This window comes from Polypterus senegalus, chromosome 8 (assembly GCF_016835505.1).
Source record: "Polypterus senegalus isolate Bchr_013 chromosome 8, ASM1683550v1, whole genome shotgun sequence".
NCBI classification, from domain to species: domain Eukaryota; kingdom Metazoa; phylum Chordata; class Cladistia; order Polypteriformes; family Polypteridae; genus Polypterus; species Polypterus senegalus.
In genome coordinates, this window is record NC_053161.1 from 11,097,033 (window position 1) to 11,113,251 (window position 16,219).

A 16,219-nucleotide genomic window follows, 5' to 3' on the forward strand; every position below is an offset into this window, starting at 1 on the left:
TAAACCAGCGATACAAAGCAAAACATTTTTTGTTTAATAGCTGAACATTCTGTCTTTATGAAACATACCTCAAACAAATGAAATCATCTTAATTAAAGACATTTCGTTTCCCCGCAGATCAAGTAATGTAAAAAATTCTGGAATCACTCAATATGGAAAAAAAAAAAAAAATGAAATCACTTATAAAACAAATACTGGTACAAGTCTAAAAATGCAAATTAGTCTGCTGTTAAACTGAATGCTGCAAAAGTTCAAAGCAATGGAATGGGAGACATTTGGTTACATACAAATAATGACGTTTCTTCATTAATGTCTCCTTTTAAAAAATTCTCCACCAATGTCAGTTTCTATAGAATAAAGAAAATCAGTCATGTGAGAAGTGTGAAAGATTTTTTCGTAGGCTGGATTGCAGGGCTCATTTTGATAGCCATTGCTGAGGCAGTATTCAGTCAGTATAGGTGTAACGTTTTTGTGCTTTAACTTTATATAATTTCTCTTCGTGTTCACAGAGATGTTTTGAAAGGCAATATTAAAATCTACTTAGGCTTGCTTGTTTTTGGTCAATGGGGAACAAAAGGTATTTGGGAGAATAGCTTTATAATCTTTTTTTTTTTTAACGGTTTGTACAAAGTATTTACTTCTTGTTCAGTTCTTATTTTTTTATTTTCAACAATAAAAATAATTTTGCACTTAATTTAATTAGATCAGATGAATCAATTCATTGCAAAAAACAAAAAAACATTAATTTGTTCAGGAAGGTATTTAAATTTACTTGGATATTCCAACCCTTTTTCCGTTCTACTCTCTGTTAAGTAGCTCAGGATGATCTGCACCTGTATCACAAATTAAGATATTTGTTCAGGCTCTTGTAAAATGTGTATTTTTGTAGTTTGTCTGCTATTCTAAATAAAAGCTTTGTTTCCTGTATTTTTTTTACTTTGTGTTTTATGCTGATATTACTGTGACTCTATTGTTGTGCATTTGATCTAGATTCGGATTCTTCACTGTTGTTCATTCTGAAACTCTGGGAAGTGTTTAGTGAAGGGAAAAGGACTATACAAATAAATTTCTAATATTAGTTAGATTGTCCTTATGAAAAGAAACATCACTGTAGAACTACTCATTGACAATCTATAAACAGAAACACTCAAACTGGACTCAGTCTGAAAATTGTATGCACATAGATTATATACAGTGCCGTGATACATACTGTAACCATGACAATTTTTAATCATATTGGGATATAAATTTTTGGCTGGATCGCTCATTAACTGGATGAAGTGATTGCATTTAGCTATTATTATTCTTGCCGTCTGGGTTATTTGCAGTTTTTGCCATCATTATTTAATACATTCTTCATCGTTGACTTATTGAACTACAGTAATCCCTCCTCGATCGCAGGGGTTGCATTCCAGAACCCCCCGCGATAGATGAAAATCCGCGAAGTAGAAACCATATGTTTGTATGGTTATCTTTATATATTTTAAGCCCTTATAAACTCTCCCACACTGTTAACATTATTGGAGCCCTCTAGACATGAAAAATAACATCCTTTAGTCAAAAGTTTAAACTGTGCTCCATGACAAGACAGAGATGACAGTTCTTTCTCACAATGAAAAGAATGCAAAACATATCTTCTCTTCAAAGGAGCGCCGTCAGGAGCAGAGAATGTCAGAGAGAGAGAGCAGATAAAAGCAAACAATCAAAAAATCAATACGTGCTTTTAGGTATGCCGAAGCACAGCGATAAAGCGGCATTTTGCAGAGGAGCGTCCGCCTCTGTGCAAACAGCCCCTCTGCTCACACCCCCTCCGTCAGGCGCAGAGAATGTCAGAGAGAGAGAGAGAGAGAGAGAGAGAGAGAGAGAGAGAAAAGCAAACAATCAAGCACCACGCAGGAAGCATATTTTATATCATTGAGGAGTTTTAGTTAATATGTAATACATGCTCTGATTGGGTAGCTTCTAAGCCATCCGCCAATAGCGTCCCTTGTATGAAATCAACTGGGCAAACAAACTGAGGAAGCATGTACCATAAATTAAAAGACCCATTGTCCGCAGAAATCCGCGAAACAGCGAAATATCCGTGATATATATTTAGATATGCTTACATTTAAAATCTGCAATAGAGTGAAGCCGCGAAAGTCGAAGTGCGATATAGCGAGGGATTACTGTACTGTATTTCATGTCTCATTGCATGAGCATAAAGGCGGAGTCCAGGCTGGATGCGTTCCTGGTATATCCTAAATAAAGTAAATAAATCATCATTTCTAAGAAAGTAAGAATCTGAATGCCTTGTGGATAGTACAAATTTCTTATGGTTTTTCACTTGTGATCAAAATGTTATGAGTTACGCCTCAAAGAAACACAGACACTATGATTTGGTATTAATTCGGTTAGACAAAGAAGATGTCATGTTTTGTTTGGTTTTTGAAAATAAAAATGGAGTTTGGATGGTCAACTCCAAAATAATCAAATGCCAAGTGCATAAAACACAAAGCAAAACTTTTATACACATACTATTGGAGAGAAACCTGAAACAAATTTAGACGATATAAACAATGAAATTCACTGCAACAGACAGCAAATGTAACGAATATAAAAAGGAATCATTAACATAGACAATTCTTACAAATTTAAAGCAGAAAAGTGAAATTATTAAGCTAAGATTATAATTTTCTCTGTACCACATTTTATTTTTCTGTCCAAGTGTACATACAGATAAAGCTAATGTCACTCAAAAAGTAGATAACCTTTCTACCCAATAGTCCATAAATACTTACAAACGCTCAAATCATAAAAAGGCAGCACTGTCTGACCTTTACAGTAATGTCTTACAAACATGCTTTGCAATCAGAGTTTAGAAAATGTTACAGTTAAGTTCTACTTCAGATTGTCCAGTTTATGTATTATACGCACTTACCTCAGGAATGTATTCTTCAATAATCTTAACTACAGCTTGCATGATATTCTTGCGGTTTAAAACAGCATCAATATTTTGAGACAACAGATCTACAAAAGAAATGTGTTACGTGAACAATAGCTAAAAAGGCTTGGGGAAGCATATATACACACACTCAAATTTTTATCACCTAATAAGTTAATTTTGAATATTTTGCCTTGTTTAAAAATAAATGCACAATTAATCACCTAAATCAAGTCTAATGAAGGGAAGCATTTGGACTTAATGATACTTAAAGTTTATTTGAATGATGCTAAACTACAAAACTTTTTTTTTTTTTTTACTAAAACTCAAAACATACATGGTACTACTATGCAAACCATGCTAACATTTATGCGTTGCCAGTGATCAAACTACTTCGATTGCAGTGTCCAAAATGAAGATCTACTTCTAATAATCCATACATGCTTAGTAAAAACAATGTGTGACCAGAAGGCAAATTACTATTTTTCTTTTAAATTTTAATATAGGAGAGTTTTCAAAATGCACACCAGAACATCACAGGTGGAAACAGTACTAAAAAGAGCAAAATTCTACTCAAGGGGTGAAACAACCTAATCATCGACCGAGTAAGCGGATTTATCAGGTGAACCTGCAGAAACCACGGAAGGACAGGGAGACCAATCTCCCTACCAGTCAGCCCTACTCATTCTTTGCTCACAAAAATAACCTTGACTTCGGACCAGATTTAAGCCCCAAACAACAATGGGAGCTAGAGTCAGTTAACCCGTCTGTCCTGGGGATAGTGAGTGAAAAACCAGGAAGGGCATCTCTGATTGCACACAATATTGTGACAGGACCAAGGGTTATAGTTCGAGAACCAAAGTGGAACTTGAGATCAAATGCATGCTAGAACTAAGAGTAATAAAGGAAAGTTATAGTCCCTGGTCCAATCCTATCGTCTTGGTTGCAAAGCCTGATGTGAGTTGGAGGTTTTGCGATGACTTCCATTGACTTAAGTCTCCTAATTTGATGCCTATCCGATGCCATGAGTGGACGTCGTCCTTAAGAGGCTAGGACAGGCTGAATATTTGACCACACCCTACATGACAATACTACAGTACTTGCAGGTTTCTTTAATTGACTCCGCAAAGGCTAAGACTGTGTTTAGCATCCCTAGTGGTCACTGGCAGTACAGAGCCCTTCCATTTGGGTTACATGGGGCACCAGCAACCTTCCAGCGTCTGGTGGATAAAATTCTCTGTCCTTATCTATACTAATAAAAGGCAAAGCCCTCACTCACTCACTCACTCACTCATCACTAATTCTCCAACTTCCCGTGTAGGTAGAAGGCTGAAATTTGGCAGGCTCATTCCTTACAGCTTACTTACAAAAGTTGGGCAGGTTTCATTTCGAAATTCTACGCCTAATGGTCATAACTGGAAGGTATTTTTCTCCATTAACTGTAATAGAGTTTAGCTGGAAAGACGGGGCGGAGTTTCGTGTGACATCATCACACCTCCCACGTAATCACGTGAACTGACTGTCAACGCAGTGCGTAGAAAATCAGGAAGACCTCCAAAAAGCGCTTAAGAAAACTTGCATTATATAATTGAGAAGGCAGCGAAAAACAATAAGAAGCGAGCGAGTGACATATACTACCATATTCATGAGTCCTGCTACCTCGGAAAGAAAGCAAGGTGCAAACCTAAACTTTAAATTAAGTTCATAGACAGGCTACCGCTGGCGTTTCACATGCCCACGGAATGCGGGATACAAGTTTAATGAGAGGACGCAGGATATAAACGAGAGTTTTGATCACTTTGTAACTAAGTTAAAATTGTAGGTGAAGGGGTGTGCTTATGCAAATTCCGAGACTGTGTTTGTGGGGATTGACAGTTAAGGCGGGCGGGGGAGTCACGTCATCATCACCCCTCCCATTCATCTCATTTCGTTCTTAGCACAAGCACAGCTGAGAAGCTTCGATGCATGTGCTCCTTAACGCGTTAAAAAATAATGCATTTAATCACACTTTGCATTACAAGCAAAGGGGAGCTTTTGTCAATGCATGATTTCCTGGTACACGATTACATTGATCACCGTATCCCGATTCATTTTACCCTCGCACCACCTTAGTTTGAGAAGAAGTATGAAAAAATATGAGGTTAACACAGAAAAACAGATCACCAATTCAAGCTTTATGAATAATCGATTCGCCATCAATATTTGTTTTGGTAAAGCCATCCTCCTTCCATTTTATAAGTTTTCCGCCACTAGCCATGATTAAATGAACGGTAAAAAAGTAAGAGCAAAGCGAGGGTGACTTATTTAGGCAGGCATTTATATGACAGCAACACTCATGACAATGTCAATCATGTTACGTTATTATTAAAAGGTTTCCTTTTCTTTTCATTACTTCTTTAACACACTACTTCTCTGCTGCGGGCGGGTATTTTGCTATATATATAATATATGAATTACCTCCAAAGAACGCTGAGACTTTTGATATCATGAACGTGTGTACAAAAGGGGTCTCCTGCCCAGCAAAAGTCAAGCAGCCAGCGCGCGTGCATAGCTGTGCCGGCCTTTGAGACGCTGACTGCGCTTCTGCCTTAAGTCAAAGTGAGCACTTTTAATTTTTTTCTTCCTCCCCTGCGCTATAGCCCAGACAAGTGCAAACACGGGACCCCTTTTCTACACCACGGCAAAATAATATTAAGGCGATTCACACTTTCTTTTGCACGCATACGATTATGAGGTCCTCAGCTCGGATTATGAAGATACGCACAGGAGTGGAAGACTGACAGTGCCATCACAGCCGATTAATGGCGGGGACGTCTCACCAGTCTACACAAGACACACCGCGACTGTCCCCAGAAGATGCTCATATCGTCAGCGAACACATCTCTCTATACTATATAAAAGGAAAGGCAACTTTCCTTTCTTTACACCTTTTTTCCTTTTATCCCAAACCAAAGCCTCTCTCTTAACATTGCAAAGGACACAAAAATAATTTTCTTTAATTGCCGGTAAGGCACATTACCAGAGGCACAAATTTGAAAGTTCACATAGAAAATGTAATTTCTATACCACAGCCGTCGTGTAGCGCCTTTCAAAAGGGATCTACTACCGAGAGATGATCCATATACATTTTAGCTGCTGTTAGTTACTTACCTGTTGTGTTACACAGTCTTTAAAATGTAGTTTACCCACAACCACTCCAGTAGTGCTCAATGTACCTGTACTTCTTAAAACGTTAATGTTTTACTGTTTAATAACTTATAGACTACATTTTATTATTTTTCCCTTGCAATCAGTGACCAAAGCTATACACACACATAGACACATATAAACATAGACACAAGTATATATATGTATGTATGTGTGTATATATATATATATATATATATATATATATATATACACACACACCTCTATCTAGATTATATATATGTGTGTATGTATGTATGTGTGTGTGTATATATATATATATATATATATATATATATATATGTGTATGTATATATGTATACATATATATATATATATATATATATATATATATATATATATATATATATATATATATATATATATATATATGACAGCAACAATCCAAGCTGTGATAAAATAGTAAAAAGGAGGCATGTCAGACGTCGTGGTACATTTTCTGATGCAGCTAGACGAAAATAACTTTGTGACGCTGCCACCAAATACACAAAACAATTACATTGACAATCATGTTACGTTATTTTCAAAATGTTTCCTTTTCTTTCTCTTTCCTTCTTTAACACACTACTTCTCCGCTGCGAAGCGCGGGTATTCTGCTAGTAACTCATATAGTGCTGCCTACTTGGATGACGTGGTCATCTATTCCAGCACATGAGAGAGGAACACCAACAGCAGATCCAAGCAGTATTACGGGCACTAGGCCAGTTATCCAAATAAATGAAGCAAAATATTTAGGCTACCTGGTGGGCCAGGGTACTATGGAATAATAAGGCTGAAGCTACAGTTAGAGGCTTAAAACAGGCCCTTACATCAGCACCTAACTTTTCTTTACCTTTCATACTACAGATCATAAACCTTTAAAGTGGATGTTCTTACACAAGGAGTTCAAACCTGCAGGTGGTTTCTTGACCTACAACCTTATAAATTCTCGCTCATATATCGACAAAGCTCTCCACGCCAATGCTGATGCTCTTTGTCGGGCTCACGACCTTTCGGTCAGGAATGCATGACACGATAGGTCGTAGCTGATGGGGAGGCAGTGTCACACGTGCACATGGGAGGCAGCTAAAGGGCTTAAATGAGGGTAATGCCACACCGGACCAGGGGCCTCATGTATAACGCAGCGCGTAGAACTCACACAATAACATGGCGTAAGCACAAAAGCGGGAATGCGCGTAAGCACAGGAAAATCCAGATGCAGGAATCTGTGCGTACGCAAACTTCCACGTTCTTCCGCTACATAAATCCAGATGTGCGTGAAAAGTAACGCACGTGCACGCGCCTGCTGTCCTGTCCCAACACCTCCCAGAATTATGCCTAATATGCAAATCAATATAAATTAGCCCTTAAGCTCAGCGTTCTGTGAAAAGACAATTGCAAAACCATGAGAAAAAATAAAAATTTCAGCGAATACCAAGTGGAGGCAAGGAAAAATGTAATATTTGTTGGTTTAAACAGTGGTATAAAGAACAAAAGGAAGTTGATCGAGTGACATAGCGTGTCAGAGAAACTCGAAAGCTCAAGTTCACAAAGTGCCTGTAATAAAAAAAGAAGTCACATATCAAAGTCGCTGTGAAAAGGCAAGTTGTAGCCCATCATCTGAGTGTCATATGAAAGCTTATTAGGGTACAGAGAAAAAAATAAGGCACACAGTGGGGGGAAAAAAGAACTTTAATCTCGAAATTTCCACTTTAATCACATAGTTTACATTGTCATTAAAGTAGAACATCATAAACTTCATCTTAAAATTGTTTAATTTACTAGTTTCTCAAATCCGATCGTAACTAAAGTAGTATGTTAAATGCTTTGTTTTGTATTTTATCTTCTATGTACTCTGTGTGTGAATCACTACATGCTTTTTAAACGGGCTTTCTCTTCCTCTGACAGGACACAGAATCCATTACATTCGTGATATTACAGCTCTCTGAATAACTAAAATACTGAGATGTATAAGTGATATTTTCATGATGATAGGAGTTAAAGCATGTTATTAAATGTTTTTTTGGCTTTCTCATCCTTCTGTTCTGACAATTGATCTATATCTATAGATCTATATCTTTACATACATACACACACACACACACACACACACACACACACACACACACACACACGAGGGGGTACACAAAAATAACTGGAATAAAAAAAAAAAAAACTTTTAGCCACCAGTGGAAACAATTTTTGAAATTGCTTAAGAGGAATGTTGCCCAATGCCTGCAGCGGTTTTTCTTTCGACTTCCATCATGGTACAAAAATGCTTTCTTTTGAGTTCATTTTTCATATGCGGGAACAAGAAAAAGTCACACGGAGCAAGACCAAGCAACATTTCCCCTCGTTTGAAACTCGAAAACCACTCAAACCCAGTTTCAAGAATCACTACAGTTTGCTAGAGGAAAAAACAAAATTTAACGCATACAATTTTGTTTTCTCTAAGTGAAAACAGCTGCTGAAACTACAGTGCTATTTGAAACTGCTTTTAAAGAGAAAGCACCGTTTTGAAGGAAAATTATTAGCAAATCTAACTGCAGTCATGTACTCATCAACAACAAATTTCATTATAAAACTAGGGTGCTATGCCCCGGCTCGCTTTGCTCGCCAACCTCCGGGACGGTGCTACATGCCTGCCACTTTGCATTTCTTCCACTCGCATAACAACAACAACATTTATTTATATAGCACATGTTCATACAAACAGTAGCTCAAAGTGCTTTACATAATAAAGAACAGAAAAACAAAAGACACAATAAGAAAACAAAATAAATCAACATTAATTAACATCGAATAAGAGTAAGGTTCAATGGCCAGTGGGGACGGAAAAAACAAAAAAACTCCAGACGGCTGGAGAAAAAATAAAATCTGTAGGGATTCCAGACCATGAGACCGCCCAGTCCCCTCTGGGCATTCTACCTAACATAAACGAAACAGTCCTCTTTGGATTTAGGGTTCTCACGGAAGGGCTTGATGAAGATGGTCACGTAGACCATCGAATGGGGATGCGGATGAACAATTTAGACAGATTGCTATTTTCATGGGAATCGTTACATATGCATAATAGAACTAATTTTACATTACAGCGAGTAATTAACCATATTTTAAAAAATAGTAAAATGTAATAATTTGAAAGTAAATTATGTTTCATGTTGCGTTAGTTATTCATTGCGTTATATGATTTGGTTTGGATTTGAAATTAACACGCAAATACTTTTTAAACTTTCACTTTTACTGTTAAACTTCAGTAAAAAACAATTTCTTTAATTAAATTTTCATCAATATCACATTGAATTTTGATTCTGTGTTTGGACCTGCATCGTGACAATGCAACGTATTACTGCCCATGAGTGAATTTCATTTCTTTCTCTCAGATAGACTTTTTCAAATGTTTGTCTCTGTGATTTATTAATTGTCTTTGCAAAAGCTAATCTAACGGGAAACTGTTAATGTTTTAATACGAATGGCATATCAAGATCTCCTTTGGCGTCTAATGTTATTAGCGGGAGATGTACGTTTAACCAATTGTCATTTTTGCCGTTAATTCTTTTGACTTTGTTTCTTTGTCAAGATTGCCCATGTACAAATTTTTTTGTTGATAACTCTTCATGATGAAATTCCTGAATAAGATTTGGACATAATATGTCTTCTTAAATTGGGAACTTAAAATGAGGAAAATGTTAAAATTTATAAGAGCTGATAGTGCAGGAACCGTGTCTGTCAAAAGCATTCACACGAATGAGAGGTAAGAGTACCATGTGCGCGGTTGAATATGGTTGAGAGGAGAGCGTGACTTGAAAAAAATCTCATAGCCAAAATCTCGGCTCGCAGGATTTGAAAAAAATCTCTTGAAAATGTCTCGGCTCGACCCTGGATTTTTTTTTTTATATATAACTAGCAGAATACCCGCGCTTCGCAGCGGAGAAGTAGTGTGTTAAAGAAGGTACGAAAAAGAAAAGGAAAAATTTGAAAAATAACGTAACTTGATTGTTAATGTAATTGTTTTGTCATTGATATGAGTGTTGTTCTCATATCTATCTATCTTTCTATATATATATATATATATATATATATATCTATCTATATGTTGTTCTCATATCTATCTATCTCTATATATATATATATATATATATATATATATATATCCAGCTTGGCAGGAGAAGTAGTGTGTTAAAGAAGGAAAGAGAAAGAAAAGGAAACATTTTGAAAATAACGTAACATGATTGTCAATGTAATTGTTTTGTCACTGTTATGAGTGTCGCTGTGATATATATATATATATATATATATATATATATATAGCAAAATACCAGCCGCAGCAATGTCATGTGTTAAAGAAGTTATGAAAAAGAAAAGGAAACATTTTAAAAATAATGTAACATGATTGTCAAAGTAATTGTTTTGTGTATTTGGCGGCAGCGTCACAAAGTTTTTCATCTAGCTGCATCAGAAAATGTACCACAACGTCTGACACGCCTCCTTTTTAGTGTTTTCTCACAGCTTGGATTGCTGCTGTCATATATATATATATATACACACACACACACACACACACACACACAAACACACACACATATATATACACATACATATACTTGTGTGTATGTTTGTATGTGTCTATATGTGTGTGTATAGCTTTGGTCACTGAGTGCAAGGGAAAAATAATAAAATATAGTCTATAAGTTATTAAACAGTAAAACATTAACGCTTTTAAGAAGTACAGGTACATTGAGCACTACTGGAGTGGTTTCAGGTAAACTACATTTTAAAGACTGTAACACAACAGGTAAGTAACTAACAGCAGCTAAAATGTATATGGATCATCTCTCGGTAGTAGATCCCTTTTGAAAGGCGCTACACGACAGCTGTGGTATAGAAATTACATTTTCTATGTGAACGTTCAAATTTGTGCCTCTGGTAATGTGCCTTACCGGCATTTAAAGAAATTTAGTTTTGTGTCCTCTGCACTGTTAAGAGAGAAAGGCTTTGGTTTGGGATAAAAGGTGTAAAGAAAGGAAAGTTGCCTTTTTCTTTTATATAGTATAGAGAGATGTGTTCGCTGACGTTATGATCGCCTTTTGGGGACAGTTGCGTTGGGTCTTGTGTAGACTGGTGAGACGTCCCGCCATTAATCGGCTGTGATGGCACTGTCAGTCCTCCACTCGTGTGCGTGTCTTCATAATCCGAGGTGAGGATCTCATAATCGTATACGTGCAAAAGAAAGTGTGAATCGCCTTAATATTTTTCCGTGGTGTAGAAAAGGGGTCCTGTGTTTGCACTTGTCTGGGCTATAGCGCAGGGGGAGGATGAAAAAAATTAAAAGTGCTCACTTTGACTTAAGGCAGAAGCGCAGTCAGCGTCTCAAAGGCCGGCACAGCTATGCATGCGCGCTGGCTGCTCGACTTTGCTGGGCAGGAGACCACAGTTTTGCAGACACGTTCATGATATCAAAAGTCTCGCGCTCTTTGGAGGTCATTCATATATTATATATATAGCAAAATACCCGCTACGCAGCGGAGAAGTAGTGTGTTAAAGAAGTAATGAAAAAGAAAAGGAAACATTTTAATAATAACGTAACATGATTGACATTGTCATGAGTGTTGCTGTCATATATATGCCTGCCTAAATAAGTCACCCTCGCTTTGCTCTTACTTTATTTACCGTTCATTTAATCATGGCTATTGGCGGAAAAATTATAAAATGGAAGGAGGATGGCTTTACCAAAACAATTATTGATGGCGAATCGATTATTCATAAAGCTTGAATTGGTGATGTTTTTCTGTGTTAACCTCATATTTATTCAGACTTCTTCTCAAACTAAGGTGGTGCCAGCGTCGCAGCGGAGAAGTAGTGTGTTAAAAAAGCTAGAAAAAGAAAAGGGAACATTTTAAAAATAACGTAACATGACTGTCAATATACAGTATTTGTTTTGTAAGTGTTACTGAGTGTTGCTGTCATCAAGGATTTGATTATCATTATTTCTTTCAATCAGGTTCGTATTTGTAGGATGTGTTGTGTTCAAGTTACATTCCGTGTTTGTCAATCGTTGTAAAGATGACAGGTTTCATTCATCGATTCATTTCTTACTGCATCAATAAACAGCTCGTCTTCTTCTTTATCTGAGACCTGACACACTGCATGCACGGGTTTTTTTTACACTGTCTTCCTTTAGCGGGACATTGACTTTTTCCAACGTGTGCTTTGTTTCCGCAGTAGTTGGATTTATGAATATGCTTGTATGTATCAGACGCTTCATATTTTTTGCTGCCTTTTCAATTGTGTAATTCGGTTTTTGTTCAGCGCTCTTTGGAACTGTTGCTTTTTATCTGTGCACTGCGCAGTTCACGTGAGCCACTCGGTGTACTTGCATCGAAGGTTCCCAGCTGTGCTGGTGCCATCTCCTGCTATGTCCATGGCTGTATTTAATGTTACCTTAGTCCTGGCACTTAAAACTTTCTCTCGCAGTTTCGCTGAGTTTGTGTCAAACACCACCCTGACCATCTCATCTTCCTCTCCATAAGCACAGTCCTTCACCCGTGAATATTTACCCGTGGCAGTTTGCTATTGGATTGCCGCTGACGGACGGCCTTATATGGGCAGGCACTAAATTACAAACGCCAGCGGCAGCCTGTCTATGAACTTACTTTAAAGTGTAGGTTTACATCGTGCTTTGTTTCCGAAGTAGCAGAACTCATGAATATGGTTGTATATGTCACTCGCTCGCTTCTTATTGTTTCGCTGCCTTCTCAATTATATAATGCATGTTTTCTTCAGCGCTTTTTTCAGGTCTTCCTGGTTTTCTATGTGCGTGATTACGTGGGAGGCGTGATGTCGCACGAAACTCCGCCCCCACGGCGTTGAAGCTCATCTCCATTACAGTAAATGGAGAAAAACTGCTTCCAGTTATGACTATTACACTTAGAATTTCGATATAAAACCTGCCCAACCTTTGTAAGGAAGCTGTAAGGAATGAACCTGCCAAATTTCAGCCTTCTACCCACACGGGAAGTTGGAGAATTAGTGATGAGTCAGTGAGTGAGTGAGTGAGTGAGTGAGTGAGTGAGGGCTTTGCCTTTTATTAGTATAGATAGAGAAATGTACTTTTACTTTTTGTACTTGTACTCTTTTTTTTTTCGTTATTGAAAGATCTTAATACATATATCACACAGTATATACAACCATTTTGTATTATACTTTAGGGTTGTAGACCATACTATGAATTTATTGCTGAAAATTTGATGCACAAAAATAAATGCTTATATATTGTATTAGATGACTGACTTCCTGCACATTTCACACACACACCACAAAAAGAAAATAATTAAAGAACCCAAAAAAAAAAAAAAAAAAAAAGCACTTTATGGAGGGAAAAAGAAAAAACAGGAAATTCCAAATGCATGTTTCAGGATGTGAATTCTTGCAAATAAAAATTCAAAATGGACGTTACCAGTTCTTTCATCATAACATGTTTTTATATGAGGAAATAAAGTACAGGTGCCGGTCATAAAATTAGAATATCTTGACAAAGTTGCTTTCAGTAATTCCATTCAAAAAGTGAAACGTGTATATTAGATTCATTCATTACACACAGACTGATGTATTTAAAATATTTATTTTTTATTTTTGATTATAACTGACAACTAATAAAAGTCCCAAATTTCACCTGTATATGTCCCATAGAGGTTGTTGTGTCCTTACTTCTGATCTATCAGCAGCAATCAGTAATCATTGACAAACATTTGTGAATGCTGCTTACTTTCACTGCGGTTCATATATATTAATTCGAAATTCAAAAGCCTGAAGATATACAAATATTTTCTCTTCTTTCGGGGGGGGATCTTTTGTCATACTCATAGAGATTTACAAGGTCCATATATCTAAGCAGAATGGCTGTTGACAAATCAGTTGTGCTTTATGATCGTCATATGGCAGTGAAGCAATACAAACCTCCAACAATTACTAAGTTTGCTATACCGATACTGTATAACAAGTGTAGTTTAAGGAAAGGTTGACAAAGTGCCTAGCATCTGAAAACAGCTGAAAAACTAAACCATACAATTTTTTTGTTTTTTTATTTTTGTTATGCAGATTTTTTTTTTTTTTCTTGCTTCATTCACTTCTTAAAATACCTGATGCTACTTTGGATAGCTGAAAACTTGGATACAGCAAATGGCCACTGTGTTGTCAAGGAGAAAAATATTAGTCAATGTCACTAGGGAATTACACAGCTCACAGCAGTGAGAGATGGACTCTGCATGGCTGAATAATGGTGCCAGCCAATCGCCTGTGAGATGGAGACAAGCAGGCTCATAGTTCACCACAGCACAAATCATCTAAATGAGATAATTCGTAAATGCAAGTCCACAGCAATTCACCTGGCAGTAAGGGTAAATTTGCACTATGAACAGGGGGAGGATAGTGGTGACACTACACAGAGAAGGTGAGGGTTAACACAGAGAGAAATCAGCTGACATCACCAGTGAAGTGCACTATTTGCAGTTGTCAGAGATGGGCTCTGCGTGGTTGATGGCTGGAGCTCTCAATTTACTTCACACCACAAAGCACTCGCCTGTGAACCAGGGAACATAGGTTTGCTGTTCCCCATAGGATACTTGTGATTATACATTTCAGAGCGCTAAGTGGAACAGTACAGAATATGCAGCTGTGAAATACTGCATTGCAAATGCCAAACTCAAAGAGCTTCCTAAACTCTCACCCCTCAATTCCACCAGTCAATGGAAATTAAACCACCAGGTTTCATGGAGAGAGCAATAAACAAAAAGTATATATACAAACCACAGATAATATAAAATAATGCACATAAAATAATGCCATTTCCTTTATTTTGTGACTGTACATATACTCATTGTATACTCTTACTCTCATAACGTCTTGTTTTTGTGCATTGGCTACACATGTCTAGGTAGCTGATAAGCCTCAATTACATACTAATTTTTATGGTTCCGTTCAGTACATCCAGGTGGAGGTGAAACAATGCTTTAAGCCAGGTAAAGCAAAAACCTATATGCGTACCACCCCAATTTCACAATGAGCAGGAGGTAAAATTCAGTATATAAACTTTCTTCGACTTAAGACAGCTTTAGAGATCAACATGGTCAGTAGAAAACAGCAAAGTACTGAATAGGGTTTTTTTTTTTTTGTTTTGAAATACAATATTAAAAGTAAAAAGAGTAAGTGCATTACTTTGGAACACAGTTGTGTGCTGTAATCATTTAGGGTAAAAAAAAAACCTACAAATCTTAAAATTCACATATATAGTCATCACAAATTAGCTTATGTTTCAGCAAAGGAAAAGGTAGGTTAAAAAATAGAATCAAGAATCAGAGAACACTTGCAAGTCCAAATTGTTTACAAAGAGTAGCAGCTTAGGAAACCAACTTAGCAAAACGCAGAAAATGTGTAAGGCTATGGTCACATGTAATAGCTTACGAAATATGCTGCTTCTCTTAACCACAACTTTAACATACCATGTCTTGCATGAGTAAATGCTACAGTGGGATTAAAGATAACTGAATTGTGCAGTGGAAGTAGTATTAAGTTATTTCAAGATTTTGTTGTTTGCTTTATTCCAGTTAAAGTCTGATGGATAATTTGCAAGTAAAGTGCAATTTGGTCAGCACAAGTGATCAGAAACTACACTATATGGCCAAAAGAATGTGAACACCCTTCCACATTACTGAGGTCATGTGTTTCAGCCACACTCATTAAACAGGTGAATAAAAATCAAGCACATTGCCATGTAATCTTTATTGACAAAACTGGCAGCAGAATGGATCACACTGAAGAGCTTAATATTTCTAAACACGGCATCATCATAGGATGCCACCTATGTTTCCCCAATGACGAGCACCAGCTGGAGCAGCATAAAGCATGCCGCCATTGCAATGGACGTTCTCTAGAATGAGTCATGCTTCACTACCTGGAATTGTGATGGATGAATGCAGATTTGGCAGACACCAGGGGAATGCTACATTAAGAACTGTACAGTGTCCACTGTAAAGTTTGGTAGAGGGTCTGTTCAGGGTTTGGCTAGGCCCCTAGGCCCAGTGAATGGTACTGTTGATGCTATACAGCATACAA

The 16,219-nt window shown here is 37.1% G+C and overlaps 1 protein-coding gene across 3 annotated transcripts in view; it reads right to left on the reverse strand.

Annotated features, from left to right (window-relative positions):
- nxf1b (nuclear RNA export factor 1b) overlaps window positions 1–16,219 on the reverse strand; it is an 87,723-nt gene that overhangs the window by 37,795 nt on the left and 33,709 nt on the right. For all 3 annotated transcript variants that reach the window (XM_039760725.1, XM_039760726.1, XM_039760727.1), the window contains one exon: window positions 2,921–3,009. In XM_039760725.1, the coding sequence (XP_039616659.1) occupies window positions 2,921–3,009 (89 nt within the window). The remainder of the gene's footprint in view (window positions 1–2,920; window positions 3,010–16,219) is intronic.